Raw genomic sequence first — 14,959 nt, 5'->3', positions numbered from 1 at the left:
TGACACTTTGATCACCACTAGCCCCATGTTCCACCACTACACCATGTAAAGTAAATACTACAGGGGCACATTTGGGATGCCCACGACACCACCAGATCTAATACGGCATGGCGTCAGGCTATTTGGATTAAAGTGTTGTACAAAGTTTGATGCTGTGATCCTCTTTAGCACCCACCTGTGCGATGTAATAATGTAATTACACTGGTGAGTGCAATGAAGGGGGGGTTGCTACAGTGCACAAGCTGGCAAAGTCCGCGCCCCGCTAGTGCCAGGTCACCTTTTTGCAATAGTTTGAGGAGGTAGAATCCCCATGGGATGTCCACCACTCACCCATGTCCCCCCTGCACAGGGGAAAAAAAGTAAGTGCTGGGGATGCAGGTGATTGGAAAGGGTTCAACCTAGACAAATGCAAGTTTAGCTTCCATCCAGTGGCGGCGCCACGCTGGGGCTTACCCAGGCTTCAGCCCCAGCTGGCGACTCATCAGCCCCCCGTAAAGCAAACCCCCCCCCCCCCCTCCCGTGGCTGCCGCAAGTTCCTTCGCACAAGGAGGAGGACTGTCTGGACCGGAGCCTGGGAGGAGGGCCTGGCGCTGACTGTCAGTATGACCACCAGCGATCAGTCACCGCCCTCGGCCCGGGTCACATGCTGGCTGGCAGCCACGCAGAGCGGCCCGCAAGGGTACGCGTTGGTGGCGTATAAAGCTGGTCACGTGATGACGTTCGGCGTCACGTGACACACGCAGTGCGCTCACCTCGCCTGGTCTCCCCGCCTGCCAAGACAGCTTCAGCAACTATCGGCCAAAAACAGTCTGCATCACTTAGCTGGACTGGCTGCCAGCCAGAGCCAGCACTCACACCCACCCAGCACAGGACAGGATATGTCCGAGCCACTCGGGAGTCGGACTAGAGCCGAGCCAGAGCTCAGCAGCAGCAGTAGGAACTCCTAGGAAGACTCAAGGCAGCTCAGCTGCTCAAGGTGGGTGTCCAGCCAGCCAACTGCCCAATTGTTTTTTGCACCACCCACCAACCAGGCCTGCCTGAGCTGCCCTGGGGGACCCCCAGCCCACCACCACCAGTCAGGCCTGAGCTGCCCTGGGGCCCCCAGCCCACCACCACCACCAACCAGGCCTGCCTGAGCTGCCCTGGGGGACCCTCAGCCCACCACCACCAGCCAGGCCTGAGCTGCCCTGAGGTGCCCCAGCCCACCACCACCACCATCCAGGCCTGAGCTGCCCTGGTGGACCCCCAGCCCACCACCACCACCAGCCAGGCCTGAGCTGCCCTGGGGCCCCCAGCCCACCACCACCATCCAGGCCTGAGCTGCCCTGGGGATCCCCCAGCCCACTACCACCATCCAGGCCTGAGCTGCCCTGGGGGCCCCCATCCCACCACCACCACCAGCCAGGCCTGAGGTGCCCCAGCCCACCACCACCATCCAGGCCTTAGCTGCCCTAGGGCCCCCAGCCCACCACCACCACCAACCAGGCCTGAGCTGCCCTGGGGCCCCCAGCCCACCAGTGGTGAAACGCTGTCTCTTATGTGCATTTACTGGTGAAAAGATGTCTCTTATGTGCATTTACTGGTGAAAAGCTGTCTCTTATGTGCATCTACTGGTGAAAGGCTGTCTCTTATGTGCATTTACTGGTGAAAGGCTGTCTCTCATTACATGCATTTACTGGGGAAACACTGTCTCTTATGTGCATTTACTGGGGAAACGCTGTCTGTCATTACATGTATTTACTGGGGAAACGCTGTCTGTCATTATGTGCATTCACTTCATATTTTTTTTTAATGTAACTACATAAGCTGGTACAACTACATTACAGTTAGCCCCACCCACATGACGCCTTGACCACGCGCCCATTTTTTGACGCGGCGCAAATTCCCCCCAGTGAGCCCCGTTTGTCAGCCCTTGTGCCCCCTTTGAGCCCCCCCAAAAATCTGAAGCTGGAGCCGCCACTGCTTCCATCATGGGTTACATTTTTGTTTTTAACAAGGAATTATGATTGCACAGATGGCAAAGTTGCATCTACTGCTTAATTATCCTGATCACTGACGAAAATGTCAAAGTACACCTATTAGAAGAAGTAATTGGGCTTTCAGCCATGTTACAATATTTAGTGTAGAAGGTTGTATACATGATAACCACAGTCACAAAACAGCAATCCATGCAGCTGCCAGAGGTAAACACTCTACCATGGATCAGACAAATGTAAATCTAGACCCTCAACGTTTGCTTATCCAATCAGTCAGCCAATTCAGGAAAACTTGCTCAAGATGACGCAAACTGGTGACCACCACCACAATGACCAAAATAAGGATCAATACCTCTGTCGAAGATCCAACAGTGATGATGGAAAGCCAAAACCAGTCGGGAAGAGAGATTGAGCATATGTATGATCTGTATTTGAGGATTTTGTGTGCCTAATGTATGCCATTTGAACTCAGCCGTGTCCTTGTCATAGGGGCCCACTCTGTGAGTGTTTATAACTTATTTTATGCTACTTTTAGAACTTCATTAAAGCTCTAGGATATTCAGCAAAGTTACTGATCCTTGTTTTGGGCATTGTGGTGGTGGTCACCAGTTTGTGTCATCTTGAGCAACGGGTAACTGCAGGTCTTCCTGAATTAGCTGACTGATTTAATAAGCAAGTGCTGAGGAACTAGATTTTTATGTTACAATAATTGCTACATCTGAGTTACGTGTTTGTGCTATCAAACTGGCACCCTTGAAAATAACATTAGATAATATTAGATATTGACTTTGATGATTAGATTTCTGCAGGTATTAGAGCCCATTTACCTTACTTTATCTGCAAGTGTGGTTTACCAAGTACACATGAGTTTCTGTGATAACTGAAGTAGTTTTATGCAAATAAAAATAATATTGTTGGACTTCTTGAAACTTTATCTTACCATCCACACCGAAAATCGGTTTTGGGGGTTTTTTTGGGTGAGAAAGCATCAGAAATAACATTTCCACAGTGGATTGGGGGGATGGAGAATGTACAATAGATAATGGGAATTAGACATTTTTCCTGTACAGTATTTCTCTTAGAACAAAGTATGAAATCACAGATCTGAATATACCATCTAAAAGTCTAATATTTAAAATATGTGAGGCCCTGTTCACAGTGCTCAGTTGCGTTGCAGAATAATTCTGCATGTCAACTCCCTTCCCATACAATTGTATGGGCCTGTTCACAGTACTGCATTGTAACTGATCACATTATTCTAACTCACTGCATGCAGGCTTTGTATTAAAGTATATGGCCAGTCACCATTGCAGCTCAGTCATTATAACGTATGCGTTATGCAACTGACCACTGTAAACCTAGGCTCATATAATTCTACTGCAGCTAAAAATCTTTTTTAAAAAATCAAGCTTCATCCTGATAGGCAGAACAGTAAGGGCTATTTCACAGTGGTCAGTTACGTTGCAGAACTGCATTGTAACTGATCCCGTTATTCTAACTCCCTGCAGGCTTTGTATTAAAGTCTATGTCCAGTCTCTATTGCAGTTCACACTCATTATAATGTGTGTGTTATACAATTTTCCACTGTGAACCTAACCTGAAGGTACAGGGTGGGCCATGTATATGGATACACCTTAATAAAATTGGAATGGTTGGTGATATTAACTTTTGAAGTTGGCAATTTTGAATCCAACTTTTGTTTTTTCAATAGGAAGAGGGTCATGTGACACATCAAACTTATTGGGAATTTCACAAGAAAAACAATGGTGTGCTTGGTTTTAACGTAACTTTATTCTTTCATGAGTTATTTACAAGTCTCTCTTTGTTTACAGCCATTGACATGTCGCCAAGATTAACACGTGAGGAGCGGATAGAAATTGTGTTGATGTCTGGTAAATGTAGTAACTAACCAGGTCATTGCAGCAGATTTCAATGCAAGACACCCTACGAGACCACCCATCTCCCATGCTACAGTTAGCAAAATGCTTGTTAATTTTCGTCAAACTGGTTCAGTGTAGGATTTGCCAAAATGTGGACGCATGAAATCTGTCACTAATGAAGAAACATCAGTGGCTGGACTCCTAGCTTCATTCAGCAAGAACCCACAGCTACTGGTCTCACACTAACCCACATTAGACAGATCCCTCCAAACAAAAAAATTGATGGTATGGTGCAGTATATGGGGTACAAAGATAGTGGGGCCATTTTTCATCAATGGAAACCTCAAGGCCACTGGATATGTAAAATTGCTACATGATGATGTGTTCCCTCTTTATGCACTGAAGCTGGAATGTTCCCTGAGTTTTTTCAGCAAGATGGTGCACCACTATATTGAGGATGTCAGATCCGAGCATTCCTAGATGAACAGTTTCCTGGAAAGTGGATTGGTCATCATGAGCCAATTGAATGGCCCCCAAGGTCTCCCGATCTGACCCTCTTAGACTTTTATCTTTGGGGTCATCTGAAGGCAATTGTTTATGCTGTGAAGATACAAGATGTGCAGCACCTGAAACTACGGATACTGGAAGCCTGTGCTAGCATTTCTCCTGTGGTGCTGCTATAAGTGGGAGAAGAGGGTTGCATTGACAATCCAAACACAATGGACAGCACATTAAACACATTTTACAAGTGTTCATAAACTTGTAAATAACTCATAAAAGAATAAAGTTATGTTAAAACCAAGCACACCATTGTTTTTCTTGTGAAATTCCCAATAAGTTTGATGTGTCATGAAAAAACAAAAGTTGGACTCAAAATGGTCGACTTCAAAATGGCCACCGTGGTCACCACCCATCTTAAAAAGTTCCCCCCCCCTCACATATACTAATGTGCCACAAACAGGAAGTTAATATCACCAACCATTCCCATTTTATTAAGGAGTATCCATATAAATGGCCAACCCTGTATACACATTTATGATGGTAACTGATAAAGTGGGTGAAGGTTTGTACTGTCTCCGAAATGTCTAGGCAAACATGAGAAGGCATTAGGGTTGATGCACAAAGCAGCCGTAATGTTGAAGTGCACAGACAGCGCATGACAATTTAACCGTTACTACCGTCAGCAGTGTACCGGAAGTTACGTTTTTAGAGAGACCTGGGGTACTTGAGTACCACGAGCATTGCTATGGTAATGTTCATAAGTAGCAGGAGTTATTGTAGCATTTTAGGGATGCTCACCGAGAACTCGTGATCATGGAATAGCCGTGAATCACGAGCATTTTTCCAGCATTCGGCTTTGAAATCTGAAGCCGTGGATTGATTTTGAACCACGGAACAGGGCCACAAATGATTTTGTATATCCGGATGCATTCACGATCGTGAACACGGCGGGAAAGCCGTGGTTAGGTCGTGATTAGCGGAAATGGGTGGAAATGACTTCCCTGGGCCTATCAGAGGCCCCCCAGTCAGGCCCTAGCAACCAATCATAGGAGGGGATGCTATGCCCTTCCCTCCTTTATATAAAGCGGCGGCCATGATGAAAAGCTCCATCCTTGCTAGACTGTGGCACTGAAAGGATCTCCAGGGCATTGTTGCTTCAGCATGTGCTTTTTTTTTTTTGTTAAAAACGTACCGCTTTTACTCCTAACATTGCTCTGATACTGTACTTGTCGTATTTAGCTAGCTAGCCTGTTAGTGATTTATTATTACTTCAGTTAGCTGTAGTCAGTGTAGTCATAGTGAGAGTGTACTGATTACTGTGCTTAGTGCAGGCAGAACTGATACTGGTTCAGACTGATTATAATGTTGTAATACTGTATACTTGTTATCTAGCTGAGCCAACCAGCCAGTGATCAACGTCAGTTACTGTCACTGGTCAGTCACTAGTACGTTTAGTCAGTGAGTGATATTGTACTGTTCTATTAGTGCACTGCAGGCAGACCGCTGTCCATAACTTTTAGTGTTCTATATTATTTTACTGTATCACTTGTATTCAGCTCATAGCCAGTGATCAACTTCAGTTACTTGCAGTCACTTCCACTGGTCAGTCACTAAGTTTACTCAGTGACATTGTACTGTACTGTTAGTGCAGGCAGACCTCTGTCCACTCGTTTTTGTGTTCTATATTATTTTACTGTATCACTTGTATTCAGCTCATAGCCAGTGATCAACTTCAGTTACTTGCAGTTACTTCCACTGGTCAGTCACTAAGTTTACTCAGTGACATTGTACTGTACTGTTAGTGCAGGCAGACCTCTGTCCACTCGTTTTTGTGTTCTATTTTATTTTACTGTATCACTTGTATTCAGCTCATAGCCAGTGATCAACATCAGTTACTTGCAGTCACTGCCACTGGTCAGTCACTACGTTTACTCAGTGACATTGCATTGTGCTAGTAGCGTGCAGCCAGTTACTTTGCTGTGCATATAGTGCAGTCAAACCTCGGCGCTGTCCAGTGATTTTCGAGTTGTATTACAGTGTATTCAGTATTTGTGAATTGCACCGTCTGTGCATTTGTTTTTGTTTTTTGTTGTTGTTTTTTTGTTTTGCTTTTTGTTCTTTTCTAAAAATTCAATAAAAGCCCCCTGTTATATTCCATCTGTCCCTATGCCCACACAGGTATTGACTGTAAAAAGCAGCACACTTTCTCCACCTTGAAATCTTGTGCATAGTAAACAACATGTCTGGCAGGGGTCGTGGGTGTGGCAGGAGAGGGAGTGCTATTTCCTCCGCCAGTTCTGGGACTGGTCCATGGCCAGGGAGAGGGCCCTCAGCTGTAGCCGGTGCAGCAGAAAGGCGTCTATCTGCAGCACTGCCTGGGCCGAGTCAGACGACACTGGTGTCACCCATTTTCAGCACCTTGGCTCAACGCCATGTGGTCGTTCAAGAGTTTGAGCAGCAGCCAATGCCCCATGCAAGTTGTGACCTCCATCCCAGCAGCCAGTGGTCAGCAGCCCTCCCCAGACGAGAGCGTTGTGTCCCTCAGTCCAACATCTGGGCGAGTATTTATGGCTGCTGTTGAGGAGATGATGGGACCTGATGTGGAGGAGGAGGTTGGGCTTGGCCAGCATACCAAGTTTATGTTGAGGACGATGAGGGGTCTGTGTCTGGGGATGTTGGGGCGGCAGAGGTGGTGGGGGGGTCAGGAGTAGAGTTCTATTATGATGATGATGATGATCGGGACCGTCTGTATGTGCCTCAGACCCCGGAAAACATGTTGTATCTTGTGTTTAGGTTTTAAAGTCTGTGTTCCCACTGCTAGGGTCCACAGATACTTACAATTTTTGGCCCAATTCTCATGCTGTGGTGCTACCAATGAGGGGCCATGCCTTTCTGTGCTGCTGCTGAGTCCTTAGTCCTCCTCCTGCTGCTTCTGATGTGTTTAAGTACTAAAGTCTGTGTTCCCACTGCCAGGGTCCACGGATACTTACAATTTTTGGGCACAATTCTCGTGCTGTGGTGCCATCAATGAGGGGCCATGCCCTTCTGTGCTGCTGCTGCTGCTGCTGCTGAATCTTTAGTCCTCTTCCTGCTGCTGATGATGTGTTTAGGTACTAAAGTCTGTGTTCCCACTGCCAGGGTCCACGGATACTTACAATTTTTGGGCACAATTCTCGTGCTGTGGTGCCATCAATGAGGGGCCATGCCCTTCTGTGCTGCTGCTGCTGCTGCTGCTGCTGAATCTTTAGTCCTCTTCCTGCTGCTGATGATGTGTTTAAGTACTAAAGTCTGTGTTCCCACTGCCAGGGTCCACGGATTATTATAGATGTCCCGTCTCGCTGGAACTCCACTGTGGTGATGTTGGAGTGGCTGTTGCAGCACAGGACGGCTCTTAACAAGTAAATATGTAGTGAAGAGAACCACCAACTCCAAGTGATTTTTACCACAGCTCAGTGGACACAGATGCAGCAAGTGTGCCTGGTCCTGACTCTATTCCTGCAGGGAACCAAGAAAGTGAGCCAGGAGTGTGCATCCGTTTGTGAGTGGGTGCCCTTGGTTTGCCTGCTGGACAGGGCAATGTCCGATCTAATGGAAGAGGGGGAGGCAGCCGGAGCAGGCAGAACAATCCACCTAACAGGAGGAGGAGGACTTAGAGATAGTGAAGGAGGAGGAATTGGAGGACCCTAACCTGAATGCTGGGTGGGATCTGCAGAGCGCCGCTGGCGTTGTACGGGGGTGGCGGGCTGAGGTGGAAGACACTCCTCGGGGATGAAGATGTTGTTGCCAATGTCCACCTGTTCCCCATGGCTTTGCAGGGACCCCCGGGTGATCCAGATGCGTGAAAGGGAGGACATCTGGATCACCTTGATGCTCGACCCACGTCTGAAGGGGAAGCTGGGGGAGTTTATGTCGCCATCCACCACCGAGCAACGCACAAGGGAGTTGCAGGAGGCCCTTGTGTGCAGACTTTTGGAAGCATTCCCCCAGCCTTCCACCCCCACTGTTGCTGTTCTGCCAACCCAGCAACAGGTGCCTGCGGCCACCGCCAGCAGCAGCAGCCAGCGCCACGGAGAACTGCTGAGCCTAAGCAAGAGCCTGTATGCAGTGCAGCTGCCCAGAGCAGAGGTGCCAGACACAGCATCCTTCTACAACCAGCACCAGCAGCGACTGACCAGTCTGTGTTCCCAACACCAGGGTCGACAAATACTTACAATTTTTGGGCACAATTCTCATGCTGTGGTGCCACCAGTGAGGTCCCATACTCTTCTATCTGTGCTGCCACAGAGTGCTGCTTAGTCCTCCTCCTGCCGCCACTCATGTCGTACTATTAAACAACAACAGTATTCTGTGTACCCACCACCAGGGTCCAGGGATGCTACAATTTTTGGGACGATTTATCAGTGGGGTGCCATACTACTCTTCTTCCGTGCTGCTGCAGAGCGCTGCTTAGCCCTCCTGCTGTCGCCTCTCATGTCGTACTATTAAATGACAACAGCAGTCTGCGTACCCACCAACAGGGTCCAGGGATGCTAAAATATTTGGGACGATTAATCGGACAGACAACTTTTCTGCCATGTCATTGCTATCACTGATGACTGGAAAAAAAAACACTGACAAAAACCTCCTGGGTTTTGTTTTGTGGCGTCACCAACTTGTCTCATCCTCCTCCCTCCAGTGGTACCACCACCGCCAGGTGCCATTGGGACTCACCATTACCTCTGCGATTGCTTAAAGTGTATTTCCCTGTTTAAAAACAATTATTACCAATTAATAGCCACATTTCAAGTGTTGATTTCACTTTAAAATCCATTTTCTCAAAAACTAAAAGTTCTTTTTGCTTTTTTTTAAGTTGTAGCCCCTTATCACTATTATAATCCATGCTATTTTGGAGATTGTAGCATGTATGGGGGCTTTGCTATTAACGTTAAAAGAAAATCCGGATCACGGGCCATGGATCGCCTTGATTGACTCATTCACGGCAAAAATCCAGTTCAAATTCGTGATTCAGTTTCAAATCCTGATTTTAATCAAGATGGTTACGGATTATTTTTTTTAGCCACAGCCGGGTTTGTCGAATCCGTGGATGAGGGAATCCAGGATTTACTCACATTCGTGGATAGGGGTATCCGAGCACCACTAGTAGCACTGCTTGTGTTATCCAAGTACCACCAGTTACGCTAACAGCGTACCTCTCGGTACACTGCTGGCGCTAATAATGGTAATATTGATTGTGCTGTCTGCTCACAGCAATATTACCACTGCTTATCACCCTTGTGCTCCACGTTTACCATAGATTGCCTCTCTCAAGCCTCTTGCGGCTATATTTTTTTGTCCAAAATTGCCCTTTTTTCTTAATACTGTATATGGATAAACTGCAGACTCTTTGCCTGCTACTTCTGCGACTTCTACCGCTTGCAAGGAAATCTTTGTGAATTTAGAAAAAAGGTGTAAAATACCAAATACAGTATTTCACCAACCTAATTTTTTTTTTACAGACTGTCCTTAGGGAACTGAAGCCATTGTATCTATGGGTTGTTTGGTGCTTCAATGTACAAATATTTACACTCTTTAGTACTATGGATTGCATACACTCAGTTGCTTTACTTGGGTTCAGGTGTGAAATCCTTAAAGGACAATTGTGGTGAGAGGTATATGGAGGCTGCAATATTTATTTCCTTTTAAACAATACCAGTTGTCTGGCAGCCCTGCTGGTTTATTTGGCTGCAGTAGTGTCTGAATAACACCATAAACAAGCATGCAGCTAATGTTGATAGATCTGACAATAATGTCAGAAACACCTGATCTGCATTTGCTTTTTGAGGGTCTGTGGCTAAAAGTATTAGAGGCAGAGGATCAACAGGACAGCAAGGCAACTGGTATTGCTTAAAAGGAAACAGATATGGAAGCCTCCATATACCACTCACTAAAGTTGTCCTTTAAGCTATAACTGTTTCTGCCTCAGTGTGTTGCTGGGTTTGAAGAAAACATATGTGATTTTTATTCACAATCCTCTTGAGTTTCTCAGACACTCCAGCTTTGAATGAGATCAGAATCAGAATCATTTATTTCGCCAAGTACAACGGGGGTTGTACCCGGAATTATATTTGGCCAATACAGGGTCGGTGGAGGTACAGTACAGTGGATACTTAGTAATATACATAGAGCGGTACACATAGTAACATAACATAGTAACATACAGTATACAGCATATTGTAATAAAAACATACACTTAAGTTGCACAGAGCAGACATGGAGGATAGTAGAGGAGGACTAGTGTGGTCATCCAAGTGCTATGTGAGTGGAGCTGCCACACTTACTTGCGGCGCTCACTGCTTTGCAGCCTTTCGGATGCCCGCATTACGCCCGAGGAAGAGATAGTGCAGAGAAAAGTGAGTCCTAGTACTGCAGCAGTGACCCACTGGCTGGTGGCATGGCTGGACCTCTTTGGAAAGCAAGCTCCAGGCTTTTGGCCTAGTCCGGCGAGGTGGGTCAGAGAAGGGGGGGGGGGGGGGGGGGCAGGGGGATATGACACTGCAGTCTCATGGATCACAGTGTTGCACCATGATTTCTAATTGTCTTCTCTGTTTCATGGTCTGGCGTTTACTTTTCACTTACCGGTACTGTTGTTTTTGCAAAGGCCCTGTCTGGATAGCCATAAACGTTTAAAACTTACCAAAACTTACATGTGACATGATGAAATAAATATGGGTATGTGTAGTACCAATCCTATGTAGAACGTGCTTGTGTTTATGATCATTATTTTTTTTTTTATTGCAGGGGATTAAAAATAATGCTATATCTATGCAAATAAGATAGCACTGCAAAGCAGCCAGCAGATCTCTTGAAATGTAAATTCTGCTGTGCAAATAATCTTGATAACAAGAGAGTACTGAAAAACATACAAGCTTTTTATGTATTTTTTAGGGGTAGCTGAATGAACCAGTACTTTCTCCCCACTGACATGGCTACTGTACACAATTCAGAGTCAAACATTAACGCTTAATGAAAATAAGAATCAGACACTAGGAATGTTGTACAGTATATACCAATATAATACATCTACAATAAGTTTTTTCATACATGTATTCTCAGTTCAGATTTGCTTTAAAGCTTTTCTGAGGTGTGTGTCCTCCTTATTTGTTCTGTGCTGATTGAAATAACTTTACTCTGTTCCTGTGGGTGTGGATCTCAGAAAAGAGGTCTCTGTGGGCAAAATATGTCTCTGTGGGCAGATTTCTTGTAGGCTTCTTTTTTTAAGTATTTACTCCCTTTAAGTAATTTTTTTTTTTTTTTTGCTTGTATACCCATGTAATCTTGTTTTTTTTCTGTTTTGTTTTGTTTTTCTTTCTTCTATTGATTCTATGTGTTTGGTAAAATGCTGCATTGGGTGCCAATGACTGGTAAGTGCTAAGTATCATTGGATCCCAAACTGAAGTGGATGCCATACAGCAGTAGGTGTTAGATAGTATTGGGTACTAAGTAGCATTGAGTCTCAATGATCAGTACATTAAGTGCTACCAGAGCCGGGACAAGGTCCTCCAGCACCCAAGGCTGAGACACCAAAGTGCGCCCCTCCATCTCTCCCACCCCAGCCGTCACACACAGATTGCTATTAGACTAAGACGTGCCCCAGGACCTTAATCTCTACTTATCTGTCTCGCAGTCACTGCCATGTATCCCCTTTTCTTATTTCTCTCTGCTTCAAACACAATACGGGAATGATAGCTGAGTGTGTTGTGCGCCCCCTCCTACACTGTTCCCTAAGGCTGGAGCCTCTCTCGCCTCTGCCTCAGCCTGCCCCTGAGTGCTACCTAGCATTGGATTCCAAGTTTCAGTAGGTACTACAGAGCATTGGGTGCTAAGTTGCAGTGGGTGATAAGCAACAATGATGTCACATGACCCAGAAAAGCATTCTCGAAAAACAGAAGTATTTATAGTGCATCAGGACCCCGAAGGGGGAGTCTGGAAAGGTGAGACTTATTGTTGTTCTTATATATATGTAACCCTATGAGCTCAGTTTTCTCCTGCCTGCCACAATGGTAGCATTTAAATCACAGCCTCCTCAGAGCAGGGACCAGGCTTCCAAGCCTCCAGCGGTAGGCCCTCTGCAGAGGCTGATATGGGGGAACAGATACCTTTATTTTTGGGATGTCAATTTTTGCCCACAGTACTTTTTGCCCATAGTACTTCCCTTATTAACTTTAGTCTTTTTTTTTTCTTTCAGGAGGCCAGACCAAAAAAGGCTACCACCAAGACCCACCAGAGATAATGTGGTATTTGTAAAACAAGGCTATCCTCCTCATACAGTAAACCTCTTTGCCAAAATTGTACTTCCCAAGTAGTTAATGAGGAAGGAAGTGCTTTCCTCAGAGGTTATCTCCTCTTTTCAGAGAGAGATGTTGGACACCTTTTTCTGTTTAATGCTGGGAATACATCATACGTTTTTCCTCTCAATAGATGGATTAGATAGATAATTTCCGCTATGTCCGATATTTCTTCTGATCGTTTTTTGGGTCAATTTCTCATAGCAGTGAATGGAAAAAGATAAGAAAATCGAGGGGAGGATAAGAGAATCGAGCGGATAATCGAGTGGAAAAAACTATCAGATGGAAAATCGAGCGTAAAAACATATCGTGTGTACTTAGCATAAGAGATACATTTTCCCTTGCAATTCCTCTTTCTACCACTTCTAATCCAGAGCCCCCAGTGGTAGGAGAGACTGTTCCAGCTACGGATTTGCCAGTGAGAGGTAGTTTTGATGTCTCTTCAGAGGAGGCATAGGAAGGGTTTTTTTCTCGTAGGAGGAAGAATCTTGAAAAGAATTTCAGAAGATGAACTTAAACTCCTGCCTGATCAAACAGAACATTTGTTAACACATATTAGATCCAATCTAAAGATAGTTATTGAAAACCCAAAACCATCGTCTGTTGGAAGAAACTGCTTTCATCTTTCCGGGTCATAAGTCTACGATAGATCTCATTACTAATGAATGGAAAAAGCCAGAGAGGAAGCTCTTTTTTCATAAAACAGCAAAGAAATAATTTCCTATAGGAGAGAATGATTCTGCAGCTAGATGGTCAAAATGTCCAAACTTAGACTTAGCAGTTTAACAATATACAGAAAAGTTCCCTATTATATTTTAGGATACAGGACTACTAAAGGATGTGTCTGACAGAAAATTAGAGACTTTTTTAAGAAAAGAGTGGGATTCTAACCACTTTTTTTGGGCCTTGTTCAGCAGCTACTTGTGCTGCCCAGGTATCTTTCTACCTAGGTCTCTGAGCTGGTTAATCAGTTTCAGAAAGGTATGCCTTTTCATAGACTTTTGAAAATAGATTGAGTCCTTGTAGCCTCCAAATTTCAGTTGGATGCCTCTAGTGAGGCCGTAAGGATTACGGTCAGATCGACAGCTCTCATAAATTGTTCTCATCACATCCTTTGGTTAAAGATTTGGGACAGTGACACTGCCGCAAAAAGTACTTTTTGTGCTGTCCCATTTGAGGGAAATATCCTCTTAGATCCATGTCTCAAGGTCACTCTGACTAGGGCTTCAGAGAATAAAAACGTATTTCCTCATAAAAAGAAGATAGTGCCCAAAAAATAATTTTAGATTCTTTAAAGAAATAAACTGATTAGATAAGCAATTGTACTTATTCTCCTACTCCTAAAAATGACTTCTTTTTAGATATCCCATGGTTTTATTTTATGTTTACACATTTACAAAGTAGAATGAATATTGGCTCAGTGGCAGTCGATTAAGTGTCCCTAACGGAAAATACATGAACTACTGACTTTCTATCTCTTCCCTATGCTCAGTAGTTGTATTATGCCAGGAAACCTTCTATGGCTGTAATTTGCTTATCAATGATGCTATTCCCTACACCTGTCCGAGAACCCAATCTGCTGCTGAACCCAGCCTGTACGAAGACCTGTCCTGTTGCCAAAACTTTGCCTGATACCTGTTCTACTGGTTGTGATGCCACCGGTTCTGCAAGGGCTCCTGCCCCTTGGTTACTGGCGGTTAATGGCTCAACTCCAGGGACCTCTGTTGGCAAGTCGCAAGGGTTTATGTCCTCAGCACATTGGTCTCCATCCTTCAAGGTACGTGATAGGTGAAGACAAGACTTCAGTCTTGTGAAGACAAGACTTCTGTCTCTGAAAACTCTTAATCTGAAGGGAAACAAAATGTCCTGGCAGATTGTGAGCCACAAGGATCTTCAGCAGTGGGAGTGGGGTCTGAAACCAGAGGTGTTCAGGGAGGTCTGCAGAAGGTGGGGACTCCTTTCTGTGGATCTTTTTGCAAAGGTAAAATTCTCTACTGCCTTGTTTCTTCTCACTGGATCCCAAAGGGTTTCCAGAGGTGGTGGATGCATTTAGCCAGGATTATGGATCGGAGACTGGGCATGCATTTCCACCCCGAACCTAATTCCACAAGTGCTGCAAAAAATGATTATAGATCAGGCTCAGATCATCCTGATATCACCTTTTTGGCCAAAGAAAGTATGGTTCACTGTGTGGTTATCTATGCGGGAGAGCCAGCTGTGGCATCAACCTCTTCAGCAAGATTTGCTACACAAGGGCCCAGCATATCATCTTTACGTT

The 14,959-nt window shown here is 45.2% G+C and overlaps 1 protein-coding gene across 1 annotated transcript in view; it reads right to left on the bottom strand.

Annotated features, from left to right (window-relative positions):
• Positions 1-14,959, bottom strand: part of LOC137533555 (natterin-4-like) — a 39,050-nt gene that overhangs the window by 20,047 nt on the left and 4,044 nt on the right. Inside the window, exon 2 of the mRNA XM_068254923.1 lies at positions 14,317-14,527. Coding sequence (XP_068111024.1) covers positions 14,317-14,527 — 211 coding nt within the window. The remainder of the gene's footprint in view (positions 1-14,316; positions 14,528-14,959) is intronic.

Source organism: Hyperolius riggenbachi, chromosome 9 (assembly GCF_040937935.1).
Source record: "Hyperolius riggenbachi isolate aHypRig1 chromosome 9, aHypRig1.pri, whole genome shotgun sequence".
Classification (NCBI taxonomy): Eukaryota; Metazoa; Chordata; class Amphibia; order Anura; family Hyperoliidae; genus Hyperolius; species Hyperolius riggenbachi.
This window is presented reverse-complemented; position numbering and strand designations above follow the sequence as displayed.